At 52.1% G+C, this 14,522-nt stretch overlaps 4 protein-coding genes across 4 annotated transcripts; 3 read left to right on the top strand and 1 right to left on the bottom strand.

The window, feature by feature from the left end:
• Window positions 1-3,466: 3,466 nt before the first annotated feature.
• On the bottom strand, window positions 3,467-4,582 carry PV07_05118 (uncharacterized protein; the record flags this gene model as incomplete). The annotated part of the gene is made up of 1 exon (XM_016391990.1): window positions 3,467-4,582. One exon carries the CDS (start codon window positions 4,580-4,582, stop codon window positions 3,467-3,469), a length of 1,116 nt encoding a protein of 371 aa, XP_016249509.1.
• A 798-nt stretch (window positions 4,583-5,380) lies between these two features.
• Window positions 5,381-7,690, top strand: PV07_05119 (uncharacterized protein; the record flags this gene model as incomplete). The annotated part of the gene is made up of 1 exon (XM_016391991.1): window positions 5,381-7,690. One exon carries the CDS (start codon window positions 5,381-5,383, stop codon window positions 7,688-7,690), a length of 2,310 nt encoding a protein of 769 aa, XP_016249510.1.
• A 966-nt stretch (window positions 7,691-8,656) lies between these two features.
• Window positions 8,657-10,470, top strand: PV07_05120 (uncharacterized protein; the record flags this gene model as incomplete). Its single annotated transcript, XM_016391992.1, has 2 exons — window positions 8,657-9,605; window positions 9,731-10,470. The coding sequence occupies 2 exons, from the start codon at window positions 8,657-8,659 to the stop codon at window positions 10,468-10,470; spliced, it is 1,689 nt and encodes a 562-aa protein (XP_016249511.1).
• A 1,035-nt stretch (window positions 10,471-11,505) lies between these two features.
• PV07_05121 (uncharacterized protein) lies at window positions 11,506-13,997 on the top strand. Its single transcript, XM_016391993.1, has 4 exons — window positions 11,506-11,693; window positions 11,761-11,855; window positions 11,933-12,083; window positions 12,176-13,997. The coding sequence occupies exons 1-4, from the start codon at window positions 11,584-11,586 to the stop codon at window positions 12,936-12,938; spliced, it is 1,119 nt and encodes a 372-aa protein (XP_016249512.1). The 5' UTR covers window positions 11,506-11,583; the 3' UTR covers window positions 12,939-13,997.
• The last annotated feature ends 525 nt before the right edge of the window (window positions 13,998-14,522 follow it).

Genomic DNA, 14,522 nt, shown 5'->3' on the forward strand with positions numbered 1-14,522 from the left:
GAGGGCTGATCAGGATCCAAGGACCACCGTGAGTTCTCGCATTACCCTACAAATCATGGTTTCTAATAAGCCGTTTCCTTCGTCTAGGGTCTCGATTGTTCGTCCATCTGGCTACACATCAATGACGAAATGGATGCTTTCAACAAATCGAAATGAGATATCCTCGCTTTCGTCTCAACTGTGGCTGTTCGTGCGTCATCAACCACCAAAGGACGTCAAGCGTTGGCGAGTCTAAAATGTCAATCATGCACAGTTTATGCATCTGCTCTTGAAGGACTCAATAACATCATCACCGAGCTACGTGAGGTTTTCTTCGCGAGGAAAGATTCTATCCTATGAAACAGGCTCTAATGGCAGAAAATAATTGTATGGTTGCGTCTGGTGCCTGTCTTAAGCTGGATTTCCGGTGAAAGGGCGACACCACCTGGATTTCTGACACCCAAGGCTGTAGATGTTCGGGTTCGGCGAGGGTGTCGCCTCATAGTGCTTGAGACCAAAAATCGAGTTGGAGAAGTAAGGGCTCAAGGAGAATTGCGAAAAGTTGTTACTAACTCATGAGCTCGAGGTTTAGTCCTCAGAGGAAAGTGCTGAGTTGAGAACTTCAAATCTATCATCTATATTCCACCAATTTTTTAATCTGAGGGTGATGTGTCCGAAATTAGGCTCTCAAACTGCCCTGTCCAATATCACTTCTTTGCGGCGTAGACTTCATCCGTGACCGGATCGTACCATTCCAACCCGCCGAAGGAGATGGCTTCGTGGGACATGAAGCTCCCGTCGTCCGCCCCGTGCCAGTGGATGCCATTGGGAGGGCACCAGATGATGTCGCCAACCGATATTTTTCTGGGCTTCTCGCCTTGGTCACAGACCCAGCCCGAGCCGGCAGTGACTTTGAGCAGCTGTCCTCCCTCGTGTTTGTGCCAGTGGGTTCGTGCGCAGGGCTGGAAGTTGACGTGGACCATGGTAATATCCTTGCGCATCAGGACCGGATCGAGGTAGACTTGTCCCCCGGCGAAGACGCCCATCTGTTTATTGCCGTTGATCGAGTCCACGCCTGCCCGTCCATTGGTCACAAATGCCGATGTGGGAGGTTTCTCGTTGGTATCTCTCGTCTTGGTCTCGACAGGCATGGCGAAAGTGGGAAGGAGAATTTATGAGTTCTGTCCAAGAGACTTTCGTATGTTCAATATCGTCGACAGGAATGTCGTCCAAAGTCAACGGTATAGGACTGCTGGCTATGCTATGTGTGAATGAAGGAAATTCTCTCTAGCGGTGCCTGTCTAAGCTATTAATGGGATGGCAGAGGGAGGGTGCCGGCGGCAGTCTCAAAATGCCGTCAATCTGGACCGCGGCTATATACGTGGGAGATTACGGAACTGGTTTTCCAGCCTAGACTCTCCACTATGAGTCCAGGGCCATCGAACAGCGTATCATCGTATATGACCTCTTCACGCCTAGTCAATCGCAACGTCAAGAGTGGAAAGTTCCGGAAGTTGATCCATTGCACGTACAGCCGAGCTTTTGGGCGCTCTGTGAGCCCCTTTTTGCCACGGGCCGAACAGCCATTGCCCACCCAGGATACTTGGTTTTACCATCTCCGCATTTTGGAGTAGTCGTGAGGTTTGTGGAATATGATTTCTATCGCTATACAGACCGGACGACCATTTTAGTCGCAACGCAAGATTAATAGTAAAACCTGCCCAAAACAAATCATTTGTATTCGTCGAAGATCATTATACCATCTTTCGACGAGTGTGATCTTCAAAGAAGGTCTTATCAATCATGACAACCGCGAATTTACCAAAGACAATGCTAGCATGGCAGAAGCATCTTCCCAGCACGACGCCCGTGAGTTGACCAAAGCTGCCACTCTTTTTCCAACTCAAAAAGCCCGACGTGGACCCGCTGAGCATAAGAATAGGTTCGAATTGAAGTCTCAGTCCCAATCCCAGAAGGGGACGAGATCCTTGTCAAGGTTCTCGCCGCTGGATGCAAGTTTATACCTATCTAGTCTCCATTAGCTTGTGCTGAGGTCAACAACATAGTGTGTCACAGCGACTACTCAATGCGAGAGATGACGACTCTTCCACCAGAGTTCCCGGACAAGAAGAACAAATTCACCTTTGTGAGTGGGACTATCAGCGGCCTGTGTTTCTGTCGGGATTCCGTTCCATATTCTTACGACCTCTCCTAGGGCCATGAGGGTTGTGGAAAGATTGTTGCTCTAGGGCCGCACGCCAAAAAGTTCAAGATTGGCGATGTCGTGGCCATCATGTGTGTTCCTGGCTGTGGTAAATCAACATGTCACGAGTGCTCTCATGGAGTTCCTCAGATCTGCTTGCAAGGCCCGCGATACGGCGGAGGAGAAGATGGCTTCAACGCCGCCTACACCAAAGTCCGGGAGACTGCAGCAGTCAAGGTCCCTGCAGGTGTCAGTATGGCTGCTGCTGCCGTAGCCACCGATGCATGCATGACTTCCTACCATGCAGTCGTGGGTCGATCGGCTGTAAAGAAGGAGGATACAGTTTTAATCTTCGGGCTCGGTGGGCTGGGTTTCAACGCTCTCCAAGTTGTCACCCACATCGGTGCACGCGCTATCGTTGTGGACCAGCGACAGGCTGTGCTGGATGAGGCGTTGAAAGTGGGCGTCAAGCCTGAAGACGTCGTCCCCGCCGACACAACCGACGTTGCTGGATGGGTCAAAGACAAAAAGTTAGTGATCGATAAGGTCATTGACTTTGTTGCAGTGCCTGAAACATTCAAAGCAGGCGTGCTCAGCGGTAAGATTTGATCTCCGGCTGCAAACCCCTTTCCTTGTTGAGCTGACTGCCAGGAATCTTAGTCCGCCTCTCTGGAACGATAGTCCTGGTGGGACTGCTGAGCCCGGAGCTACCATTAGCATCTCCAATAGTGGTCCGAAGGCAACTCAATATCCTGGGTAGCTATGGAGGCACCATACAGGACGTGGAAGCGTGCCTTGACCTGATCCAAAAAAACGTGATTGTCCCTCAAGTTGTCACTGGGAGTCTGAAAGATTTTCCCGCTCTGCTGGAGGATCTCCACCATGGCAAGATCAAGGGAAGAGTTGTAATGATTCCAGAAGAGCTTTAGAGCCAGTGGTATCGATGGAAACACTTATGAAAACACGTTTGCTCAGAGTTTACAGTGTATCCTCCCTCCTCCTCCCTCCCCCCCACCCCCAACACACTACCATTTTCCTTCTTCAGCTGTATTGGATTAATTGTGATCCTAGGGTTGAACGACTGTAGACCGGAAGTGGATCTCCGATCAGACGTCACCTATGTATGCTCATGGTGTTATTGTTTAAACTGCAGTGGTTTACTACGTTATAGCTACCTCAAATCATCTGCTGCAAACTCAATCATTGTTTATTTCAGCCTCAATAAGTTATTGTAGCTAGGCTAGACTGCTGGCGGCATATGCTCCAGAGACACAGTTATAACCATCATTCCAAAGCTTGTGTAAAGTCCTGCAAGAACAGCCAGCGAGCTTTGTTGTCGGAGTCTTTGGCCTTCCAGTTCTTAAGGTCTCCATGTGGGTACCAGTCAATTCCAACCCGTGAGTCCAACAAGGTTGCATCGTGGGCAATGATGACGAAAACATTGTCCGCAGCGTCGAACTCCTGCATCAGCTCACACGAACGGTCTGCTTGTTGTTTGTTGTGTGGAACTTCATCGTGAAGGTGGTAGAAAGGGTCAGCTCCCTTCTTGCGCGGGTGAATCGACTCAAAGATATGGCCGGGGCAAGCCGAAGCGTATTTAGCGACGTAGGGAGACGGCGTGATGTCCTTGGGAATGGGAAGGTATTCAGTTGGTCTGAACTCTCCACCATGATGGGCAGTATCAGCTCCCATCAGGACAAACGTATCTTCAGGGTCTCCATCTTGAGTTGATGTCACACGGGCGAGACCAACTACGTGCCCAATAGCATGGCCAGGTGCATCAAGGACGTAGAAGGACCCATCTCCGAAATAGTCGATACCTCTGTAGTTGCCGATTTCAAGTGTAGGCCTCTTGTCGAAGTCGATTTCTTCGTACTCCCGACCCGCAAAATCGCTCTCAAGAAGAGACGACTCGCTATTATTAGGGTAAGCCGGAAGAAAAGCATCCTTTACTCCCGCCCCTGCGATTAACTTGGTGCTGTAAGGGAAGGTGGAAACGTCGCCAGTGTGGTCGAAATGCCAGTGGCTCCAGATGACCGCCTCGATCGAGCCGCCTGCGACATCAACCCCATTTTCTTGTAAAATCTCGGCCACATTCTTTTGAATCTCCATTGCCCAGCCAGGCCCCGAGATGAGCTTCAGAACAGCTGGAGGGTGACTTTGCCAATCTTTTCTCAATCCCAGATCAAATAGGACTTTGCGGCTAGATTTTTGCTGCTCTACCAAGAAGCTGAACGCTGGGGCGTTGAGGTGCTCATGTCCAGGGATGGCTGGGTGCATGAACAGGCCAACTGGTGCCTGAATCCTGGAAGTGGTATCAATGATTGAAACTTTTGCAGAAGCACCGTTGGGAATCTTTAGCATAGGGGCAGCCTTGGCCGGGTGAAGCGTGGACGCCATTACTGCGGTTGTTCTGTTTGAGATCCTCGAATGGAGCTGGAGCTGGGCTAATCAGATTGGTCAAAAGCTGATCGAAGGTGCAGGTGTGATCTGAAAGAAGAGAAGACAGTCAGATACTCAGACGCATAAATCATCAGGCCGGCTGAAGCGCCAATGATATACGTCATCCAAATTGTTTGGCACGAGGTTTGGTGAATGATGCTGTCGTTCATCAGTCAAGTGAGCCGGCCGAGCAGTTCATCCACGGCCCGGGGTATGGCGCGGCCGGGGGAAACCCCACGGGCCACCCCAGCGTAGCACTCTTGCTTTCCAAGACATGGATCAGTTCAACCTTCTTGTCCCGACCACTAGAGAGGCGAACGGTCGCGCTGCCAGTCCGGTCTACAAGTTCAGGGGTCAGCAGCCTCGAACTGCATGTTTGGTGGCGTAGATAGATGGGGCAGTATTGCCAATGCCAGATTAGGTTAGATCCTTTAATACTCGGTGCTCGGACCTCACTCGGACGAGCTGGGGCCGAGCACAGGGCGGCATCACGCTCGTCCCAATTCGGGGTGAGATGGGAGCAAGTTCAACGAGGCCCTCTGACTTGGGACTCTGAGATCCAATCCGCTCAGCAGCGCCCTACACGATCTTGTCAAAATGTTTCCTGCTGTCTCGCGTCCATCCCAGCCCAAACATCTCACGGGGCTTTATTGAAGCTGTATGCACTGATGCATCTGGACTGTAGATAGTCCCAGACACGATCTGCGGTCCCACGAATTCTGATCCTTTCCCTCGAAGCCGGATGCTACCGCAACCATGTCTAGCAGAGTCAGCGCAAACGGCTCGGTGGGCATGCCGCGGATCCAGGATGTCCTTCGCACGCCCGAAGATCTCGAAAAGATCACCAGTTTAAAGGCAGAAATCAATCGCAAAAAGGGGGACGTGGACGCCAGATTAAGAGAAGGACTACAGGACCATTTGGACACTACCCAGAACGGCATGTCCACTCTATCCGAAGGGCAGAAACTTGTGGGGCAGATTAAAGAAGAGATGAAGAGCATTTATGACCTCTGCGAGCAGGCTCAGGCCATCCGCAAGAACTTCCCGCAATTGGACTATCTCGCAAGAGTCCATCGCAATTTCGAAGCCACCCGAGCGATGCAGGCAGGTCTGGATAGCTTCGAAAGAGATTGTTCTTACGTCCAGGGACTCCTGGAGGGAGACGACAACGATTTGTACAAACAGCCCAATCTCCTGGAAGCCTACATGCGCTTGACGCGACTGCGCGACTTTCGAGATGAAGCGTTGGATCAGATCCGGCGAGCAAGAGACTCAAGTTTGGAACAGACACTGCTTGACTGGTTTCAACAGCTGGACAACGTCGTTGAGCTTTTCGATGAGCATATTGGTTTCATTTGCATGAATCTCATCGACCTAGTTCAACGAGCTGATGACACCAGCATCATCGTGAGGTTAGCCATCGTGCTTGCTTCGGAGGAGAAGAACGACGATCGGGTTAGGGCGCTCCAAGATGCCCAGAAAGACCACCAAGATCTTGTGAGCAAATTTACATCTTTCAACATCGGCCCAAAGGCGATCCGTGGATACAAAGAGAAGTTCCTGCAGGCCATCGAAAATGTTGCAGAAGGCAAATTTCAACAGACGCGGCAGGAGTTTCAGGAAGACCCCTCCAAACTTAAGAGCCAGACAAGGTGGTTCTTTGAAGACATTAACGCTGTCAAGCAGGGGATGCAAAATCTCTTCCCGAGAAAGTGGAAGATTTTCAACACCTATGTGGATATCTACCACAAGCAAATGCGCGATTTTCTCATATCTTTTGTGGATGCCGAAGATCTTCGTCCTCCGCAGATGCTGGGGATTGTCCACTTCATCGATGATTATTACAAGAGAATGAACAAGCTGGGCGTCCCACAGGCTCAAATGAAACCACATGTCCTTGATTCTCGTGAAGGCGACCTCATCCGAGACTACAGAAACATCATCACTAAAGCTCTCAACTCTTGGATCGATAGAATGTACGTGACCGACAGGAAGAACTTCTTGTCCAAAGCGCCAGATGCCATCGAACAGGATCCAGACGGGCATTTCAGAACCAAAACAATGGGCGATATGTGGCGCATGCTGCATGAGCAAGCCGTTGCAGCCGGCGACTCCGAGCGTGAAGACGTCGTCGAAGGCGTTATGAGCGCCATGTTCGGTGCTCTGAAATCTAGGCAGCAGCAGTGGGAGAGGCTGGTCGATGAAGAGCTGGAGCGATACAAGAATCCAACAACGGAACAACTTGAAACCTTGCAACAACTCCAAGACTGGCTTCTCGCGATTGCGAATGATCAAATTGCCTGCGTGGATGATGCTGCCGGAGATGTGCTAGATGATCCCACGGTCCAGAAGGGATACTTGACGCGATTCAGAGAAGATTTCGTCAAACTGCCCACTCCACCCTCCGCGAAATTCATGTCTACGAATGGAACCACGGAACTGGATGCCCTCCGAGATGGTTACGTAGACTTGGCCACTCACTGCATCAACCGATTTGTTCAACTAATATTCCGAGTCGACTTCCGTACCATCTTGACAGAGCTATTCATCCCAGGAAAGTGGTATGAGCAATCCGCGATGCAGAGGATGACTACCACGTACGACGACTACATCGGAGACTACAGTGCCGTACTCCATCCCTCGCTAATCGACATTCTGATTGAGGAGCTATCAGACGCCCTGCTGGTGAGCTATCTCACCTCAATACGCACCAATCGAGGCGTGAAGTTTAGGCGGGGCGAACCATTCGCTGCAAGATTTAGGGACGATGTCCTCGCCGCATTTGCCTTCTTCGAGAAGTACCCTGAGACCTTCAACGAAACCATCAAACCCAAGTGGAAAGCCGTGAACTATACTGTACAACTGCTGGAAACTGACAAGAATGACGTTGTACGGGTGTATGAGCAGTTCAAGCGCGAGTTCTGGGACCTCCAATTGAGTTGGGTGGAAGGGGTCTTGAAGACTCGTGACGATTGGGATCGTGGCATGATCACAGCAGTCAAGCGAGCAGCGGCAAGCACGTATGCAGAACGCGGCATGGACACAGTCATGGGTAAAGTCAAGTGATCCACGTATCGACGGAATCCAAGCTTCTGCCTTTGACTCCCCTAAATGAAGGATCCCGCCACTTGCAACCTCAGTTGAAGATGTGCCATGAGACGAGCCCTCGAGCCTAGAATTGATTTTCAATAATATCTCAATCCAACAGCTCTATCTGGCTTCAGTTGCTCTATGGCTCTCTTGAAAGCTCAAATCTGGTTGTCATCCTACAGTGCTGAGCCGGCTTTGCGAAAATGTGGACATAACATGCCATTAAAGAAACTCGGAACGCTGGGGGCATGACCTCCAACGCAAGAATGTTGACAGTGCCGGACACAGATCGACAGTGTCAGCGAAACCGTGTTGCGGGATCTCCTTGTGGCAGCGCAGTCACGTCCAGACGAGCAGCTGTTGTTCTGGTGGATCGAAAGGAGAGACGTGTACTTCCTTTATGGTCGCCCATACCACGTGTATTAAATGTCGAATTCTCACTCGCTCCTCCCCTCGACTGCCCAGCTGTCTGGCTTGTCCTTTTCTTTGAGCTTCTTGCAATGTGTTGCCGCTCCAAGCCCGCCAGCACAAGTCAAATCGTCGGCATTTTCTCAGAGCTGGCTTGGCTGGCTCGGCGGAACTCTGGGCATCTTGGTATCCCTCTCTCGCCGGCTCCTTTTCCAATCAGTGCAAGGCATGTTCTTTGGAGTGTCGATACTCCCTGTAGCGCAGACCTCCTTGATATCATGTCTGAAGTTGCATGGGTATGATATGGTTCTGCACATGGCGGCAGGTACGAATGCAATTCGTTCGATGCAGGAGGTTGAGGCGGTTCCCCTCGGGGTACAGTTCACTGACGTACGCCGCTGAGGCGCAAGCATGAGAATGCTTCGCCTTATAAAGCAAGCATGTCGCGAGTCCCGGATCTGATCAGATTATCGTGGTCGGGCGACTAAGTTGCGACTTTGAAGCTCTCAATACAGCTCAGCTTGAACCGCAATCATGGTGTTCCAGGCCTTGAAGGAGTCATGGACGCTGTTCACTCCTACAGAGAAGAGGAATATCGCCATCTACGTCGTCGGAATAATGTTGTACAAATTTGGACTTGAGGCTTTCAACGGCTCAATCGTTGCCCTTGCCACAAACAAATATGACTACGAAGCCTGGCTCACCGACAGCACTCCCAAGACCTTCGAGCGTGTTGGTTTACTAACCGGCCTAAATCAAGCCTTCCAATGTGTCGGCTCCATCCTGATTGCGCCTCTCATCAAACGTTGGCCGACCAAACTGGTCCTCTCCGCGGCTATATTGGTTTTCAGCGTCATGACGGCCATTCTTCTCATCGTGGATGCTAGTACCGGGGGGCGCTTCAAGCCTGACAATTGGGTGGACAGCCACGACGAAGACGATTTTGGGTACTATGGTACCTACAATGCGAACGGCATCATCCCCATCTATTGCGTCAGCGGCATTGCCTACGGAATGGTTGAGTTGATCCGTCGTGTCATTCCACGAGACATCGTTGGAGGCAACGTCCAGAAACTTCGACGCATGGACTCGCTCGTCCACATCTTCTATGAAATCTCTGGCACTGCCGGCGCCTTCTGCACGGCTTTGGCTTTGATCCCTTCTTTTGGCAACAACTATTCCTTTATCATCACTCCCATTTTCTTCGCTGCCGCTTCAATCGTATGGTTCTTCATTTCCAACCTCAACTACAAGAAGCCCTTGAAGGCGGGTAGCAACTACCTCCTGGCGGTCGGCATGGGCTTCTGGCTCTTCTTCGAATCGATCTGGACCGGTTTCAAGATTATTTTCAGCTCCCGCAAATTCATCTGGCTCTTGCCAGGCTACTCTTTTGCCTTGTATGGCCACCGATATCTCGAAAACGGTATTGCGCCTGCTGTGGCTCGACGATATCTCGGAAACTCTGCCTGGTCTCAGATCATGGGTGAGTGCTGAACCCCAGCCCTTCCTCCTTTGCCTTCGGAGCCTCCTGCTCTACCTCCTACCAGGCATGTATCTTCGTCTACCCGCAATATATTTCACTACATCACATATGTTAACGTTTAAAAGTGGGAGGTAGTAACTTTGGCGAGCTTCTTGGTGCCGGATTTGTCTTTCTCTTCACCAACCTCGTGCAGACACCAATGCCATGGCTCCGACTTGATGCCCTGATGCTTCTTATCGTATGGTATCTCCCTTACTGGTACCCGAAGAGGGGTGATGTTAACGAAGCTTGGCGGGTTGCTGGCACCTTCATTCCCATTTCATTTGGTTGGGCTGCCGGTGATGTGTCCCTCGCCGCTTACATCCAGGCCTCGCTCGCCCGCTTGGAGGCCGAGAACAAAGAGGTTTCGGCCTTGGGCGCTGTCATGGCCTTCCTCTATTCGACATACATCGTCATTTATGCCATATGCTCTCCTCTTCTAGGTCGATACATTGATCATGTATATGCGGAGACAGGCGGTTCTGACGGCGGAAACATCCACGGCGCTATTAGGAACGTGGGCGGTGTGCAATTCACTGTGCTGATGGCTATTGTGCTCGCCTCAACATTCATTCCGAAAGGCGCCCTGTCCTTCAATCCCAAGATGCTCAATGATGAGGTCCTTGATCAAGACATTGATCATGGTGCTGATGATGGGTTTGTGGACGAAAAGAAACGCAAGGCTAGCATTATGCATCTAAAGGTGCAGGAGCAGGCGGAGGGAAGACGCCAGAGTGTCACAAGAGTGTCAGCTGATATTAACGATACTTTTTCGCCGGATATGAAGGACATCAAGGAGGAGGATGGGGGGCTGATGAAGTCCTAGCTGTCTTCACTTCCGCTGACTATACAGCGGGTGAAAGTGATACGCCATGCGCAACGGATGATGCGCACACAGTCATCAGATCCTGATCTTTCTTCGCCTGATCATGAGCATCGGTGCTGTTATGCTTTTTTCACACTTGAGAGACTATAATTACTCATTGCAGCAATGCGAACTCTCAACATCAGCTCATGCACAGGAGGGGTTGCTGTTGGCGGGAACACCACACTGTCTCTACAGAGGATATCAGCAGTCATTCGTCTGATTATATATTCCGCGCACCACAGTTCTCAGCAAACAATATTGTACATGAAACGTCTCTTCGAGCATATATTGCAACGCAGCATCAGGCTGTGCTTCTGATCGTTGCAAGTTTTCCCTCGTTTCTGACTCTTCGCTTTCCATGGCTGTTATACAGACTTGTTAGCTGCTTTATTACTAGTGACCAAAATGACCCAAGCCATTGTTCCGTTATTTGGTAGCATATGATGTCCACGTGCGACAGTCCGGTGATGCCTGTACCTTCTTCTGGCCCTTGATTGCATTTTTGATTTGATATATCTGGGCAAAGTCGGTCAGACGTGTTCTACCTCGTAGGTCTGCATTCCCATCCCCGGAATCAAAGGAAGAAGAATAGTTGGTGCACTACGATCGAAGTAAAACGCGTGAGATGATGGTCTGATAGAATTGGTCTGGCCTTGACTTGCGATTGCTTCTCTGTGATGCTTATCGACGCCGGGCTTTTCGTGCGGGCTTTCTCCATGGCGTCGATGTTCACAAACACAGCTGCTTCAGCGCAGGTGAAGGGATGAATGAACTCGATAGAAATCCCGGACACCTCGGATCATAGTCCACCTTTCACCTATCACTACGGCACACTGTAAATCTCATGAACGGAGCCAGCAAGCTTGCTCAACTATGGTGAGTTGTCGAGGCTTGAGCAAGGCTGTGCCAAGACTCGACACTCGCCAAGATTTCATGCCTCATTCGGACTAGTCCACTGCACAATCCCAATTTTCGCTGCGCTTTTTGGCAATTGAAGACTTGGGACTTCCTCGCCGACTAGCAGCAAACCTCTCGTCTCTCTCAACAACCTCTTCAATACCGCAAGTCAAGATGTCGAACCGTCCTACTGTCGGCATCGTCGGCGGCGATGGCTCCAGCACTGGAGAGACCCATCCCTTGCCAGCCGTCTTCAGCTCTCCCATCCGTCCTGATATTGTCCAGTATGATCCCCGGACGCAACACCCTTGCTCAATTCCCACCACAATGGAAAGCTAACAGCTAGATCAGGACCGTCCACACTGGAATGGCCAAGAACAAGAGACAACCATATGCCGTGAGCGAGAAGGCAGGCGAGCAGACATCAGCAGAGTCATGGGGCACAGGTGCGTTGGGACCAATCTAATGTCGGCTGTAAAAGAGATGAATGGGGGGGGGAACTGACACGGGAGAAAACTTACAGGCCGCGCTGTCGCACGTATCCCTCGTGTCTCTGGCGGTGGTACACACAGAGCAGGCCAGGCTGCGTTCGGTAACCAATGTCGATCCGGCCGCATGTTCGCGCCCACGAAGGTCTGGAGAAAGTGGCATCAGAAGATCAACTTGGGACAGAAGTATGTGATAACAACACAATCGCTATTGCTGCTGCTGCTGCTGCTGCTACTGCTTGGGACAGTGTTTCTAACGGTGCATTCTTTTTTTACAGGCGCTTCGCCACAGCATCTGCCATTGCTGCCAGCTCCGTCCCGGCCCTCCTCCTGGCCCGAGGCCACCGCATCTCGACCGTCCCCGAAGTGCCCCTCGTCATCTCCAGCAAGATCTTTGAGGGTGCCGCCCTGGTCAAGACATCCGCCGCCGCGGCCCTCCTCAAGGCCGTCGGCGCCGGCCCGGACATCGTCAAGGTGCAGAAGTCCCGCAAGCTGCGCGCCGGCAAGGGCAAGATGCGAAACCGCCGCCACCGCATGCGCCGCGGTCCCCTCGTGGTGTACAACCCCGAGGTCGACGGCAAGGAGCTGGTGCGCGCGTTCCGCAACATCCCCGGCGTCGAGACCTCGTCCGTCTTCGCGCTGAACCTGCTCCAGCTCGCGCCCGGGGGCCACCTGGGCCGCTTCATCATCTGGACCTCGGGCGCCTTCGCGGCCCTGGACACCATCTACGGCTCGACGAGCGAACCCTCGACGCTGAAGAAGGACTTTTTGCTGCCCGCCAACGTCGTCGCCAACGCCGACATCACCCGCCTCATCAACAGCTCCGAGATCCAGTCCGTGCTCCGCGAGCCCAAGGGCTACGCGACCACCAAGCGCACCGGCGTGCAGAAGAAGAACCCGCTCCGCAACAGACAGGTGCTGCTGCGCCTCAACCCCTACGCTGCGCAGTACTCCAAGGACAAGCTTGGGCAGAAGGGCGTGGAGCACGGCAAGCCCGAGCGCGTCGACGAGAAATTCCAAGAGGTCTTGCACGAGAACTAGAAACATCGTTTTGGTTTTGAATTGGCGAGGGGATTCGGGAATGCCTATGGGGGTTGGTTCGAAGCAAGACCACGCTTTCAGAGTAGACGAGTCCGCGGGGAACTGGGGTTTGAACACCGAATGAGCCTTTGCCGTATGGATCGAGCAGATAATTCAGCGAGGGTCTACGATCAATCTCCCTTCGAATGAGTGTTTCCCTTGTTCAGGCAGACATGACAGTGAGAGAATCGGAAAACATGAAACTTCCCCCCCTCCCAGTTGACCATTGTCTCTTTTGGTTCTTGCAGGTTGTTGACTCGCCATCGTCTCGCCCAAAAGGCGAACAGTGGAGGGTGCCGTGGCTCATGCACTGTAGCCGTCAGTGGCACACGGAGTCCCTCGCACTCGTTGCTCGCAGCCTCGACAAGAGGACGACCGCGCTCACTGCGATAGGACCAGACCAACCGAGAGGGACTCGTCCCACCTCCTTTGGACAGTCCTTTGCACAACTGGTTAAGCCTGCTCACACGGCTGGGAAGCAGACTCAGAGACGACGCGTCCAGCTGAGCCGTTCCCTGGCTAGGAGGCTTGCGTCGTTTCCAACTCATCCATTTCCAGACACACCACACTCGCTCGCATTGTCGCCTTCCCTGCCCTTCCTACATAGATTCCGTTCTGTCCCATCAGCTCCACTTCCAAGGTGATGGTTTCCAGGCAACTCTCACCGAGCCTCTCATGAGTCTGCGGTCCACTACAACCCAGCTCGCATCAGATGCAACGACAAGATCTGCAAGGGGCGATTGACTGTAATAGGACGGAGTCATTCAAGTAACGGATCATCATTCACCAAACATGCGGCTTCCATCACATGGAGCCAGGTTCTTCTGTGCCGCCTGCTCTAAGCGAGTGGGCCACACGGGCGAGAGTGAGGCGTCAGGCTGCGCCATAATTGCTTGGTCCGCAGAACTTTTCCTCCTGAGAGATATGTCCCAGTACGGGACCTCCTCATAATCTAGCTAGAGGGGTATACCCACTTTGACATCCAGATTTTCCCATTTTCCAGCCGTCTTCTCGTTATAGCAAGCAGGAATCCATGGATGGGGCAGTGGAAGCGGCTAGGTGCCGAGTTTTCCACGCGCCTAGGCTGAGAGTATGAGAGAGTAAGGGAAGATCGATCTTTGAGGGCCCGGCTCTCACGACGATCCGTATGTTAACTGCAACATCGCGAATGTGAGGCGAGTCTATTTGTCCAATAGACTGATGAGGCCAATATTTGTCAAGCCCCCTATAGCAACAGATCTGTGTCCGGAACTTGCCGTAGGGCAGCCCACGCTTAACAGGTATTCCGGGTGCTGTGACAAGCAATCATTGGAGAGGGGAGGGCGATCCATCAGAGTGTGGCTTTGGGATTCGACCTGGGAAAAGGTTTCCAGGGCCAATAATAGTTAACAGAGATTGTGGGAAAGATTCCACATGGACGGCCTAGCCCGCCCACGTCTCCGCAGATCCAGGCAGACTTATCACAACCTCCCAGCTTTCCAGGCAGGATTCGGGCCACGTCTGGTAGGGACAGACGGGCCGGGGGCAATCATCGATAGACACGAA

Source organism: Cladophialophora immunda, assembly GCF_000835495.1.
Source record: "Cladophialophora immunda strain CBS 83496 unplaced genomic scaffold supercont1.3, whole genome shotgun sequence".
In the NCBI taxonomy this organism is placed as follows: domain Eukaryota; kingdom Fungi; phylum Ascomycota; class Eurotiomycetes; order Chaetothyriales; family Herpotrichiellaceae; genus Cladophialophora; species Cladophialophora immunda.